This window comes from Symphalangus syndactylus, chromosome 1 (genome assembly GCF_028878055.3).
Source record: "Symphalangus syndactylus isolate Jambi chromosome 1, NHGRI_mSymSyn1-v2.1_pri, whole genome shotgun sequence".
Taxonomy (NCBI): Eukaryota; Metazoa; Chordata; class Mammalia; order Primates; family Hylobatidae; genus Symphalangus; species Symphalangus syndactylus.
In genome coordinates, this window is record NC_072423.2 from 99,593,307 (window position 1) to 99,608,498 (window position 15,192).

The 15,192-nt window shown below is 50.9% G+C and overlaps 1 protein-coding gene across 1 annotated transcript in view; it reads right to left on the reverse strand.

The window, feature by feature from the left end:
• SHANK2 (SH3 and multiple ankyrin repeat domains 2) overlaps positions 1 to 15,192 on the reverse strand; it is a 682,193-nt gene that overhangs the window by 535,376 nt on the left and 131,625 nt on the right. The window contains exons 4-6 of the mRNA XM_055271428.2: positions 14,970 to 15,173; positions 9,429 to 9,500; positions 5,075 to 5,183 (exon numbers count right to left, since the gene is read on the reverse strand). Coding sequence (XP_055127403.1) covers positions 5,075 to 5,183; positions 9,429 to 9,500; positions 14,970 to 15,173 — 385 coding nt within the window. The remainder of the gene's footprint in view (positions 1 to 5,074; positions 5,184 to 9,428; positions 9,501 to 14,969; positions 15,174 to 15,192) is intronic.

Below are 15,192 nucleotides of genomic sequence, written 5' to 3' on the forward strand. Positions count from 1 at the left end.
GTTACCCCTTTTCCTTTTTATTCGCCATAAATAATGTTTTTGGCCTGACAAAAAAATGCCACTGTGTATGATCGCTGTTAGTTCGATCTGTACAAAAATCCGCATGGGTGTTTATGGCAGCTTGACCCACAATTGCCAAAAACTGGAAGCAGCCGAGATGTCCTTTAGGAGGCAAGTGAATAAGCAAACCAGGGTATGTCAGAAAATGGAACATATCCAGCGCCAAAAGGAAACGCACTTCCAAGCTGTGAAAAGGCCTGGAGGCACCTTCCGCATGTGCTGCCAAGTGAAAGAAGCCGATGTGAAACACACTGTGTGATTATAAGATTCCAGCTCTAGAACATTCTGGAAAAGGTCAAAACTACAGAGACAGTGAAAGGGTCAGCTAGACTGGGTGCGGTGGCTCACGCCTGTAATCCCAGCACTTTGGGAGGCCAAGGTGGGCAGATCACCTGAGGTCAGGAGTTTGAGCCCAGCCTGGCCAACATGGTGAAACCCCATCTCTACTAAAAATAAAAAAATTAGTTGGACGTGGTGCCGCACGTCTGTAATCCCAGCTACTGGGAGGCTGAGGCAGGAGAATCACTTGAACTTGGGAGGCAGAGGTTGCAGTGAGCCAAGATGGCGCCACTGCACTCCAGCCTGGGTGACAGAGAGAGACTCAGTCTTAAAAAAAAAAAAAAAAAAAAAAAAAAGAAAGGGTCAGCAGCTGCGAGGGGCTCAGGGATGAAGAGGGGCACAGAGGAGCTCTCGGGCAGTGAAGCTGATCTTTATGATACCGTGACGGTGGATACAGGACATCTGGCAAAACTGACAGAACGTACACCACCAAGTGTGAACCTTCATGTAAGCTTGGACTTTAGGATCACTGTTGGGTACAACCCCAGGCGTAAACCCTCGTGTAAGCCCTGACTTTAGGATCACTCTTGGGTGCAACACCAAGGGTGAACCTTCCTGTAAGCTCTGGACTTGAGGATCACCATTGGGTGCAACACCAGGCGTGAACCCTCGTGTAAGCTCGGACTTTAGGATCACTGTTGGGTACAATTCCAAGCGTAAACCCTCATGTAAGCTCTGGATTTGAGGATCACTATTGGGTACGACTCCAAGCGTGAACCCTCACGTAAGCTTGGACTTTAGGATCACTCTTGGTTCACTGATTGTAACAGATGTCCTACGCTAAAGCAAGATATGACTAACGGGAAACTGGGGGAGGGGTCAATATGGGAACTTACAGTACTTCTATTCAATTTTCTGTCAGCCTAAAACTGCTCTAAAAAATCAGCTCTGCTAATTTCACAAAAGAGAGGCAGGGGAAGAGGAGGTTCTGCTTTATAGAGGAATATCAGCTACCACAAGAAGAAAAACTGGTTCATAAAACTGCCATTTGGCAACAACCAGGAGAGAACAGATTCCACAATTTTGCTTTAAATTTTAAAATTGAAAATAAGGGGCTGGGCTCAGTGGCTCATGCCTGTAATCCAAACACTTCAGGAGGCTGAGGCGGGAGGACTGCTTAAGCCCAGGAGTTTAAGACCAGCCTGGGTCACATAGGGAGACCCCCATCTCTATAAAAAACACAAAAATTAGCCCAGAAGCTTGTCGTTGTGAGACTATTTCAGAACATTCATAAGGTAACTCCATGCAACCGTCTCCACGGAACAGGCTCCCAAGCCGTTTCTACTCAGTTCTGGGAAACGTGGTCAGGTCTTTCTCCTTTAATTATGCTGCTTCACAACGACTCACAACAACTATGGACTTTCTGCTTTGGTATCGGCCTAATCCAGAATTCCAGCAGCAGAATTCCAAGTATGGTGGCACGTGCCTGTAGACCCAGCTATTCAAGAGGCTGAGGTGGGAGGATCAACTGAGTTCAGGAGGTCAAGGCTGCAGTGAGCTGTGATCGTGCCAGCCTGGGTGACAGAGTGAGACCCTGTCTCAAGAAGAAGGAAGGGGAGGGAAGGGGAGGGGACAGGCCAGCCGTAGTGGCACACATCTGTAATCCCAGCACTTTGGGAGGCCGAGGCCGGTGATCACTTGAGCTCAGGAGTTTGAGACCCGCCTGGGCAACATGGCAAAACTCCGTCTCTACAAAGAATACCTTGGTGTGGTGCCACATGCCTGTAGTCCCAGCTACTTGGGGGGCTGAGGTGGGAGGATCACCTGAACCTGGGAGGATGAGGTTGCAGTGAGCTGAGATTGTGCCACTACAATCCAGCCTGGGTAACAGAGGGAGACCCTGTCTCAAAAAAAAAGAAAGGGGAGTGGAGGGGTAATGATTTCTGTCAAGGCCAAAACCAAAACAAAATAAACCCCCAACCTCTATGTGTGGTCACCATCTCCCTGGGTGACGCAGGGAAGTGCCCCCTAAGGAAGCATGCACGCATTCTTCCCTGCATGCATTCTGTCCTTGAACACCAGACCCACTGGGCCCTGTCCCAGGCCCTGGCCCCGTGGGTCTCTGCCTTTGCTGGAGACCCTAGAATGCCTGTCCTTAATTATGTGCTCTTTCCCAGGAGCCACTTATCGGGGACCTGATGACAACTGGGGTTCCTGTGTCTTCTCTGGGTTTGGTCTTTGTCATCAGTAAACCAACCTAGAGGCTTGTCATTGTGGGAATATTTCAGAACGTTCAAAAGGTAACTCCGTGCTACTGTCTCCACGGATCAGGCTCCTGAACTGTTTCTACTCAGTTCCGGGGAAAGTGGTCAGGTCTTTCTCCTTCTTTAATTATGCTGCTCCATAATGGCTCACAACAACTATGAACTTTTTGCTTTGGCACCAGCCTAATCCAGGATTCGAGTGGCAGCAATTTTAACTCCAGGCAGGGCCCAGAGAAATTGCTGCTTACCTGTTTCAGAGTCTGCACTGATGTGTTTTTAGCAGTGAATTGAGAGTCTATTCTGGAATAACAGTCATCTCAGAACCCTTAAAGTCAAGACATTCACAGTCTGGTGAAGGAAGCCAGGGGGAGGCCTGGCTCAGGACAGGGGCCAATTACAGGGGGCATATCAGGAAGAGAGGTGCAGAGCAGCTCAGAGGGGACCCCCAGCCTCCTTCTACTGCTGGCCAGGCCAAGGCGAGACAGAGAGCCACGCTGCCCAGTCCCCCACAGCAGCATCAGAAACAGCCCTGGACGAGGCCAAGATGAAGGCATAAGCAGCTCTACCAGGGTGGTGAGAGCCACGGCCAAAAGCTGCCTCCAGGGAGAATCTGGGTCAGCAGCTCAGAATGAAGGCTGCCCGTGGATGTGCCCTGAGGCTCAAGGTCATGCTCAGGAGTCCTGGGTCCATTTACTTTCACAGCCTCAGATGGAAAGGGCTCATGCCCTCACCGAGCCGGGAGCTGGCACCGGGGCCATCACTGAAGAGAAGCTGCCACATCAGCACAGCACAAGACGCATCCACGTCACAGAAAGACGGTCGGCCAGGGCCCTCCCAAGCGTCCTGCAGACCTGCAGGCCCTCCATCACACCACTATGCCTGAGCTCAGTCCTCTCTGCTTCCCAGCTCAGCTCCTCTCCTCCTCCCACTGCCTGCCCCACAGCTGAGGGCCACTGCAGCTGCCCATCCACCCTCCGGATGCCCTGCTACCCACCCCTGACCACCACATGCCCTTGTCCCCATCACTCCCTTCCCCTCTCCTCCTCTCCAGATGTCCCTACCAACACAAGCCCAACCCAGCCTCCTGCTCCATGCCACCGGCTGAGACTGCCCAGACCTCCAGCGGAAGCCCAGCCTTGTCCACGTCACTGCCCTGCACGCAGACCCCCAGGCTTCCCTGCCTCATGGAGGATCGGCGCAGGGCCTGGGGCTGCTTGGCTGTAGCCAGGCACTCACCTTCCTTCTCTCCCCCTATCCCCGGGGGCACTCTGTCCCCTCCGAGCCATGCTCATGCAGTCCTGCCTCCCAACGTCACAGGCATCAAAACTGCCAGCAGCCACAAGCCCGTGCCGGCTTCTCCTGTTGCTCACAGTGAAGCCTAAGGGACGCAGACAATTGCAAAGAGGCAAGGACAGTCCCCCGGCAGTGCTCAGGCAGAGCTGTGCAGGCTGGATCCACACCCAGCGGGGCCCCCCCAGCGTTCAGAGGTCTGAGGGGGCTCCCACAAATGATGAGAAAGTGCATTCTTCGGTTGACAAACACATTTGTTGTGTATTTTATATTTTCGAGGTGTGACACTAGTATGTGATGATGGCACTACACCATGCAGGGGCCAGAAGCAAGGCTGGCACACTCAAGACAAGAGGGAAGGGAGTCCAGGAAGAGTATTCGCAGCCCAGGACAGCCCACCTGAGGGGGCATACTCTGAGTTGTATGGAGACCCTCACCTCCACCACTCTTGGTTCTCCATAAGGACCTAACCTCTGCCTGCCAACTCCAGCTGGTGCCCTGCTGGCAAAGGACTGTCACTTGGGGTGACAATGCCCACACCCAGGGGCAGTGGGTAATGTCTGAAGACACTGTGGGTTGTCACAACTAGGGGTTGCTATTGACGCTGAGTGGAGGCGGGGGCTGCCACTGAACCCCATGGTGCACAGGATGGCTGCGCTGCAAAGACTCACACACTCATGGAACCACCAAGGGCCTGGGCCGTCTTTCCTGACCGATGCCCAGAGGCCCGCACTCGTGAGGAATGTGGTTTCCAGCAGGGGAATAAGATGCGTGCGTGCAGATGCCCATCTGCTGGGCTGCCCGTGCCCAGCAGGAGGCAGAAACACACATCCTCCACCTTTACAAACATACATGTCTGCAAAGATCCGTGTGCCCAAGGCTGGCATAACACATGCATGTCATCTGCTCATTCATTCACTGATTCACTTCCTCAACAATTCTGCACCGAGCACCTGCCATGCTCCAGGCCCCATGCAAGACGCTGGGGATGCCCCATGGACAAGACGGGCTCAGCCCCTTCTGACTGAGAAGCCAGAGGAGAGTGAGAATGCACCTTTAAACACCAAGCAAAACCAAGTAAAACGTAACTGCAGTATTATTCACGGGTAGCCTGAGCAACGGGCTGGCCTTTTCTATGCTTCCTTAAAGCCCAGTAAGGTCCCCTCTAGCAAGCGGCCCACCTCCGGTCTCCAGGTCATGGAAATTGGGATCCAGGCCTCGGTCCAGCATCTTGGTGATCTTCTCCACTGAGCGATGCTGAATGTGATCCATGCATTTCTTCAGATTGGTCTAGAAGGAAGAACAATATAATTGAAACATCTTTATAAGAAATGTCCCAACCTGAGCAACAAAGTGAGACCCCGTCTCTACAAAAAACAGAAAAATTAGCCAGACGTGGCCGGGCACGGTGGCTCACGCCTGTAATCCCAGCACTTTGGGAGGCCAAGGTGGGCGGATCACGAGGTCAGGAGATCGAGACCATCCTAGCTAACACGGTGAAACTCCGTCTCTACTAAATATACAAAAAATTAGCCGGGTGTGGTGGCGGGCGCCTGTAGTCCCAGCTACTCGGGAGGCTGAGGCAGGAGAATGGCGTGAACCCGGGAGGCGGAACTTGCAATGAGCCAAGATCACGCCACTGCACTCCAGCCTGGGTTACAGAGAGAGACTCCATCTCAAAAAAAAAAAAAAAAAAAAAAAAAAAAAAAAAAAATTAGCCAGACGTGGTGGCACACGTGTTTCCAGCTACTCAGGAAGCTGAGGCAGGAGAATCGCCTGAGCTGAGGCCGCAGTGAGCTGTGTTCATGCCTCTGCACTCCAGCCTGGGCAACAGAGCAAGACCTGTCTCCAAAAAGAAAAACAAATGTCTTTCCAGGCTCTGGGAAAGTTCCTGATTGGTGCACTCGGGAGACCCACCCTCGCCAGGGCACACTGCAAGCCCTGAGGCTCCTGGAGCTGAGGCTTTTGGAATCACAGGCTGAGCACAGTGTCTGGCACGTGGCAAGTACAATCGGCCTGTCCTGGATGACTGTTTAAAATCCCCTCACTGTTCACCATCCTAGTGCTACAGACTTAATGTTTGTGTCCCCACAAAATTCATAAGTTGAATAATCTCCAATGTAATAGTATTGAGAGGTGAGGCCTTTGGGAGGTGATGAAGTCAGGAGGATGAAGCCCTCGTGAATGGGATTAGTGTCCCTGCAAAAGAGGTCCCACAGAGCTCCTTCACCCCTTCCTCCACGTGAAGACACAGCAAGACGACGGCCATCCAAACCAGGAACTGGGCCTTGGCCAGATGCTGAACCTGCCGATGCCATGATCTCAGACTTGCAGCCTCCAGAATGGTGAGACACACACTTTTGTTGTTTACAAGTTACCCAAGGTATTTCGTAAAAGCAGCGTAAATGGCCTTAGGCACTTTGCTGAGAGCTATGGATGCTCCTTTGCTTTCAGAAGAGACGGCTGGGCCGCTGGAGCACTTTTCAAATCTCCAGTTTCCAGGGCCCACCTCCCGCCTCCATCCCAGGGAGTGAGGCCCATGGATTGGTACTTAACCCACTTTGTGGTGAACCCTGTGGCCACACAGGCAGAAATAGCGATGCCTGGTCCCCAAGTGGCTCAAGGTGAAGGGCAGGACTAATTTCCTGTGAGGTCATGACAGTCTGCAGCTCAACCTGACAGGGTGGGAACTTTCCCAGCCTCTGCCAGCCTCGCTGTAAGAAAAGTCATGATTCTCTGCCCATCCAGAGCCAGCCTGGGCTGTCTGAGCAGGACTGCGGGACTTGGCATCCCTCCGCCTGCTGCATCTAATGCTCCTCACCAGCCTAATTCTTTGCCCCTACTCCGTACCTCTCTCAAAACACACAGAAGAGGGACAAAGGTGGCTTCCGACACAGCAGGTTCCTGGGCCCTTCAGCCTCCTGGCACAGGCGGGATTTCCACCTGCCCATTTTCTGCATGTTTCAGAACTAGAACTGATCAAATGCCCTCAAACACATGACCTACACATGGTGTCACTGAAAACCTGCATTGCTATTTATGAATCAGCATTTTTAAATTCACAAATACGTTTTTATCTGTGCATCAGAGGGTGATAAACAAAAACAAAAACCAAAACCCAGAAGCACCCAGATCTTGCCATCTGAATACCGCTTTCCAGGCAAATTCCAGGGCAGAGGCAGGGGAAGAATAAGAAGAGCCCAGAGCATTTTGTGCCAGGAAGTGGCTGGTGCATCAAGGATGGTGAGGACACACCACAGGGCAGAACACCACAGGAAGGGCAACTGCTGCCCACATCTGGACAACTTGAGCACAAAAATCAATAATGATAAGCTGGGTATATACCCAAAGGACTATAAATCATGCTGCTATAAAGACACATGCACACGTATGTTTGTTGCGGCACTATTCACAATAGCAAAGACTTGGAACCAACCCAAATGTCCAACAACGATAGACTGGATTAAGAAAATGTGGCACATATACACCATGGAATACTATGCAGCCATAAAAAATGATGAGTTCATGTCCTTTGTAGGGACACGGATGAAACTGGAAAACATCATTCTCAGTAAACTATCGCAAGGACAAAAAACCAAACACCGCATGTTCTCATTCATAGGTGGGAATTGAACAATGAGAACTCATGGACACAGGAAGGGGAACATCACACTCCGGGGACTGTTGTGGGGTGGGGGGAGGGGGGAAGGACAGCATTAGGAGATACACCTAATGCTAAATGACGAGTTAATGGGTGCAGCACACCAACATGGCACATGGATACATATGTAATAAACCTGCACATTGTGCACATGTACCCTAAAACTTAAAGTACAATAAAAAAAAGAGGTGCTCAGGAGGGAAAATTTTGTAAAGTATTTGAAATTCATGCTTTGTTGGACCACTGGATTATAATAGCTGTGAAGGTGTCATTAGAGACTTCGCATAATCAATGACTGGGTGTAGATCAGTATCACTCACTCATTTCCAGGACAGAGACTGGTTTGGGACCTGTGTTCACAGTTTCCTTCAAGGTATACAACCATGTGGAATAAGGACTTCTCAAATTAGGATTTTAAACTGAAGTATTTTCAGGTTAAAATGTTTATAGTCTTAAACTACTTTGATTCCATTATATTTGTGCACATTCTAAAAATACAAAATTTAAGCATTTTTGAGAAGAAATACTATGTACTCGTGTGATATTAAATAAGCCTCATTTATTCACTTGGAAAATGAATATAATTTTTAGGCAATTATCAGTGTAATTTTTTTCTCCCTATTAAAAAAGAAAATTTCTAAAAAAAAAAAAAAAAAAAAAAAAAAGATAACAGATTAGAACTCAGTGAGCACACTAAGAATACTGCCAGGCACAGTAGCTCACACCTGTAATCCCAGCACTTTGGGAGGCCGAGGCAGATGGATCACCTAAAGTCAGGAGGAGTTTGAGATCAGCCTGGCCAACATGGCAAAACCCCATCTCTACTAAAAACATAAAATTAGCCAGGCATGGTGGTGCGTGCCTGTAATCCCAGCTACTCGGGAGGCTGAGGCAGAAGGATCGCTTGAACCTGGGAGGCAGAGGTTGCAGTGAGCCAAGATTATGCCATTGCACTGCAGCCTGGGCAACACAGCAAAACTCTGTTTCAAACAAACAAAAAAGAATCCTTACATGCATCTGATATAAGAAGGAGGGGCGGCAAAACAAAAACCGACAGGATCCTGCTGGCTGAGAGAGCCATTGGTGAGCTCGCAGCTGCAGGGGAGCTCACCTGGAGAGCATCAGGGCCCCTCGAAGGGAAGCGCTTCAGGCAGCTGCCCCGACTCTCCACCCCATGCTCTGCAGGGAGTGCTATTGGGCTCTCCTTAGGAACAGCACCAGGGGCAGGGAAAAAAAGCCTCCTGGGTATTACAGATTCCTCCTCCTGTGGGTTAAGCAAAGTGCTCCGCCCACACACCCTATGCCTCAGCCCCCTCTCCAAGCCTCCTCGACTCGCACAGCACCCTGAAAGACAGCAGGGTGTTCCTGGTGTGGATGTCTTATCTGGGACTCTGAGCTCAAGGCATAGCACATTCCGCTGGGTTCTGAACACTCCGTGCAATGCCCCTGCTGCTCACCTGCAGTCTAATTTCAGTGCAGTTTGTCAACAGCACTTTAACGAGGTTTTTCCTGAAGCAACAACAGCAGAACACTAATACAGGGCTCAGTGTGGACCCTCTTCCCTCCACCACGCTGGGCGTCCAGATCCCACTCTCTTCAGAGCCGCTGCTTTTGAACGTCCCTGGAGCAGTCAGTGGGATCTGCCCCCCTTCCCCGAGCACCCACGGCCACACCGAGCAGCCCCTGCTGCCTCCTGGGTGGGTCTCCACAGTGTGCGCCGTAAGGGCAAGTCCGCCTGCACCTCCCAGCCTGGCCACATGCCAACCCAGGTACACAGCAGGTGTCCCCGGAAGAGGAGCGTCTAAAGATAACACAAGATAACAAGGAGGACGCCGCCCGTGTAAAGTGTAAATAACAGCCGGTTCCCTGCATACCTTCGTGTGGAGCTTGGCCAACTGTTTCTCATCGAGACTGGCTTGTTTATACACCCGCTTCTTGTATCGAAACTGGCACAGAAAACAAAAAAAAAAGAGAAAACAAGTTAATACTTCGCATAGCTGTTCAGAGGGAAAACGGGCCTTTTCCTTGGCTATGTCACAGAAGACGGGGAACCCCACAGCAAACTCTTCCAGTTTTAAATAAATGACTGGTATTTGCACCCCAGAGCCTACAACATCCTAAGCGTCACTTTTGCCAAGATTCTGCAGCAGTTTAGCGAAAAAGCCATAAAAAGAAACAGGAGCAAGGGGAAGGGAAGATCCTGCAGGTGAGAAGCTGGGAGGTCTCCCAGCCGGTGATCGGCTCCCCAGCTGAGTGGTTATGGTTCCTCCCAGGGGAATGGATCAGCCCTTGGCAAGGCATTTTTGGTAAATGAGGATGCTGCTTCAAACACCAGGTTTTTCTCCCACATTGTCCACCTTTGTTAAAACACACCCGAGAAGACTGGCCTGGGAAAGGCCCCACCTCCTGTACTCCTGCAACCTCTGCCCAGATCGCTGAAGCCACTGTTTTTCCCTCCAAACAGCAGCGCCTCCTTTGAACTGGAAATTACATCACTGCACGAACCGAGGAGCACGTCTTCCTCGGATGCACAGAGTAAGCAACACTGTAGGAGCGGGCTTGGCGGGTCTCTAAAATACCTCCTCCCTCCCCTAGCCCCCCGCTTGGCTGGAGATGCTGCAGAAGGTCTGGGAAGGACGCTGAGCATTTAGGAGTCACTGGAGTTTGGAGCTGGGACCTCTGTTCCAATTCCAGCCTTAATGCTCTCAACTTACGGAGTTAACTCAGGGCACCTCAGTTTCCTTATCTGCCCCATGGGGATAATAGCACCCACCTCCCAGGGTGGCCTGAGCACTGAATATGAGCTTCCTGGCACTAGACAAGTCCACTTTATCTCTCCCTCCTTACTGCCCTTGATGCCGTCACCCTGCACGGTTACACATGTGCTCAGGGCCAGCAAAAACTGCCCCTGGGTAAAATGACGGTGCGGGGCAGGCGGCGGGTGAGCTCATCCTGAAACTGAAAGTCGCATCTCATAGAAAAGCTTCCAAATAAACAACCCTAGTCTCCTTTCTCCACCACGCCAAACAAAATGGCTATTTGACAAAAGACAAAATTCTTGTGCACAGACTGATACTTGTGGGGTTTTGTTTTCAAGTGCCAAAATAAACCAGCTGTGAAATCATAGTTTGTGAAGCGCAGGCTGCACAGAGTTTGGGGAGAAAGTGTGCTGGTCAGAAGGGCACCCATTCATTTCCCAGAACAGAGCAGGTAGGAGGAGCTACAGGCCCATTTTAGAATTTCCACTTCTGATTCTAGATTCCAGGACAGCAGGTTCTGTGCATCCATGCCCTGGGACCAACCACACCTCTGGTCCAGATTTCAGAAGCCACAAGCCACTGAGAATGATGCCAGGTGCCTTCTCAGGCTCACGATCACATGGCTAAGCTTAAATGTCTCAGGGAATTCAATTCGACGGGGCCCCTTTCCAGATATAAAACAATCTGCTCGGGCCCACAGCATCTCTGGGCAGGTGGGTAAAGGACTCAAGGGGGGAGTGTTTATTCCAGAGTCATAAACATAAACAGGGTCACAGCCACCCTGTTACCCAAGTAGAGAACTTACAGCCCGTGGCTACAGAGGACATGGCTCAGGACCACAAACCCTTTTTCTTGCTATTTCTCCAACATTTCATAGCAGCCCACCATATTGTGCTGAAATTATCTGAGGCAAAAAGCCCAGACTGATGCCCGCCCCTAATGTGTCAATCCCTGAGCCAATCTCAGCCTTTGCAGTGGGTCATGCAAAGGAGATGAATAAACGTAAGTATCGGCAACAATTTTGGCCGGGCGCAGTGGCTCATGCCTGTAATCCCAGCACTTTGGGAGGCCGAGGCAGGTGGATCACGTTGGCCAGGAGTTTGAGACCAGCCTGGCCAACGTGGTGAAACCCGTCTCCACTAAAAATGCAAAAATTAGCCGGGCGTGGTGGTGGGCACCTGTAATCCTAGCTACTCAGGAGGCTGAGGCACAAGAATCGCTTGAACCCAGGAGGCGGAGGCTGCAGTGAGCCGAGATCACACCACTGCACTCCAGCCTGGGTGACAGAGCGAGACTAGGTCTCAAAAACAAAACAAAACAAAAATCAAAGTATCAGCAACAATTTCATGACAATGAAACCAGAGCAGCAGCTGCAAAGTCAGTTTGGGGACTTGCAGATGCGCCAGGCTCACAACGCAAACACTGCTCCATGAACACTTCCTCTGGGCCTCACGACCACTCCCGGATGTCACTAACTTTCACTCAATGTCATGAACGGGAATCTGGGGCTCAGATAGCATGGGTGGCTGGCTCAAGGTTGCACAGCTGCAGGTACTGGGGCCAGATGTAGAGGAGACTCCCAAAGTGTCTGGTCTTCTCGCCCAGTTTTCCTGCCGTTACGGAAATGATCAGCCAATGATCAGCCCCTGAAATGAACTGCGTGGATTTACTCTTCCTAGTCCATCACCTCCCACTGGAGTGTAAGGTCCATGGGATCAGAACCTTGACTGTTCTGTGCCAGAAAAGTGTCTGGTCCTTAGTTGGCCCTCAATGACAATTTTTTCCCAATGGATACCCATATTACAGATAAGCAAACTGAGGCCAGGACAGCTGAGTGATTTGCTCTAAACCACACAACTTCCAAGTGGCATCTCATCTTTTTCTCCATCAAAACTCCCTCCCCGAATCTGACACACGGTCCACACTGGGGATCCCAATAACCTCAGCATCAGCGTCACAATGGAACTGAGAAACGTGCAGATGCAGCATCACCTTAGCCCTGGGTGGGCGTCCATGACATCTTGGGCTTCAGAGGAATCTCTAGTCACTGAGTAGAAAACTCACTTAGGTTGCTCAAGTGCTAGCTGCAATTACACACGTGCAGCCTCTTGCTGTTGACTAAGCTAAAGTGAGTGCAATCACTGAATGATGCCAACATGTTTGCAGGAGTAGAAATAATCTGTTTCTGGCTTCTCTTAACTGACGTAACCCAACACGTATACACTGCAGGAAACAATGCCTGTAAACTTGGGGCGTAGCAAGCCTGGGTCAGACAGGCAGGGACAGGGGTCGTGCATCACATGGAAATGCGTAGGGCTGCCCCGTCTTACGGATCAGCCACTTCTGGAGGGAGGCCCAGGAGCTTGTGGCTGCTGACAGCAGATTAAAGAGCCCCGGTCACCCAGGCAGGAAGCAGAAGTGAAGCTGCACTGTTGAGAACAGCTGGATGGTCACAGCCACCCTGTTACCCAAGGACTCAGAGATGAATTGGAGAATGGTATGGTTTGAATGTGTGTCCTCTCCAAACCTCATGTTCAAATGTGATCCCCGGTGTTGGAGGTGGGGCCAGGTGGGAGGTCTTTGGGTCCTGGGGCGGGTCCCTCCTGAGCGGCCTGGAGCCCTCCCCATGGTAGTGAGTCAGTTCTCGCTCTGTTAGTTCACGGGGGAGTCAGAACTACTCCTTCCCTGCTCGCTCTCGCAACCCCTCTTGCCGCCTAATACCTGCTCCTGCTTCACCTTCTGTCATGACAACAAGCTCCCTGAGGTCTCGATGCTGAGCCAACGCCGGCACCACACTTTCTGTACAGCCTGCAGAACCGTGGGCCAATTAAACCTCTTTTCTCTTAGCCAGCCTCAGGTTTTTTGTTGTTGTTGTTGTTTTAGACAGAGTTTCACTCTTGTCGCCCAGGCTGGAGTGCAATGGTGCCATCTTGGCTCACTGCAACCTCCACCTCCAGGGTTCAAGCAATTCTCCCGCCTCAGCCTCCCGAGTAGCTAGGATTATAGGCACACAGAACCACATCCAGCTAACTTTTGTATTTTTAGTAGAGATGGGGTTTCACCATGTTGGCCAGGCTAATCTCGAACTCCTGATCTCAGGTGATCCACCTGCCTTGGCCTCCCAAAGTGCTGGGATTACAGGCATGAGCCACCTCACTCAGCCAGTTATTTCTTTATAGCAATGAAAGAACAGACTATCGCAAGGAATACGATGTAATTTAAAAATTCCTTCTTTGTGCCTGACTCCTGGCAGAGTTCCTAAAACCCTTGGAATGTCCTTGGTGATAAGAGTATCTCCAGAGCACTAATGAGATGACTCTCAACTCCCAGGTAGCTTCCAGGACGGGGGCTGGTGGCTGGAAGGATCAGACCATGACTCGAGGGTCAGGACTCCCAGCTTCTCTGCTGACCGGCAGGATGGAGTCCAGTCACCATGGACAGTGATTTCATCCTGTGTAATGAAACCTCCATAAAAATCCCTCAACAATGGGGCCTGGGGGCTTCTGAGCCAGCAAACACATCCACGTGCTGGGAGGGTGGTACACCCCCAACTCCACAGGGATGGAAGCTCCTGCACGCTGGGCCCTCCTGATGTCGCCTAGTGCACCTGTTCATCAGCTGTGCATTTGTACACGTTGTAATAAGCTGGGGGTAGTAGTTAAAATGCCTTCTTAGGTCCTCTGAGCTGCTCCAGCAAGTGATCAAACCTGAAAAGGGGGTGGTGGGAACCCCTAGTTCACAGCCAAATGGGACAGAAATGTGGGTGGCCTGGGGACTTGACGTTTATGGAAGGCAGTCTTGTGGGACTAAGCCCTTAAACTTGTAGTTAGTGTCAGAATTGAATTAATTCTTGACATCCGGCTGGTGTCTGGAGAGGTAGAGAAGCCAAATACACCACCCATTAGGCGCTGGGAGGGAAAAATTTAAAACCTCTCAGAGAAGCATGGGGAGCCCCGTTCTCCATGCCCAGGGCCCACGGTCCTGGTTATGAAAGCCTGAATCAGACCCATGGTTTATTACTCACAGCAAGATTTCTCTCCAGGGATCTTTGAATCTGTAGTGAAAAAAATGTATAAAAGTTGTACAACAGTGTGAGATTCACGGCAAAATCAGATGCAACCTTTTATTAGTCCATTTTCACACTGCTATAAAGAAATACCTGAGACTGGGTAATTTACAAAGGAAAGAGGTTCAATTGACTCACAGTTCCATACAGCTGCGGAGGCCTCAGGAACATTAGTCATGGTGGAAGGCAAAGGGAAAGCAAGCACCTTCTTCACAAGGCAGCAGGAGAGAGAACAGCAAAGGAGGAACTTCCAGACACTTATAATAAAACCATCAGATCTCGTGAGAACTCACTTACTATCATGAGAACAGCATGGAAACCGCTGTGATCCAATCACCCCCCTCACTCAATACATGGGGATTACAGGTCCCTCCCTCAACATGTGGGGATTACAATTAGAGGTGAGATTTTGGCGGGGACACAGAGCTAAACCATATCAAACCTCAAGACCCCAGATTGATTTTTAAATGTGGGGATAATTTCCCAATGCAAATGGAATTGGTCTCGCCCTACCACCGTGTCTCCCCCACCCACCACGGCATCCAGGCTGTGACACAACCACAGTCCATGCACCGTGGGCTGAAATATACCTCCAGGGAAGGAACGCCCTCGCCCACGGGCTGCGGGTACTCGCGCAGGAGCCGCTCCTCATCCAGGAACTTGCCGTCGCGCCCGTTGCTGGCCGGCTGGAACAGGCCGTAGTTCAGGACATCTTTCAAACTCTGGGTTAATGTACACAGGATCCGCTGCTTTGCAACCCACACTGTGGCGTCCGGGTTAAATCGAATGCATTTCTGCCAGGAAGGACAAAGA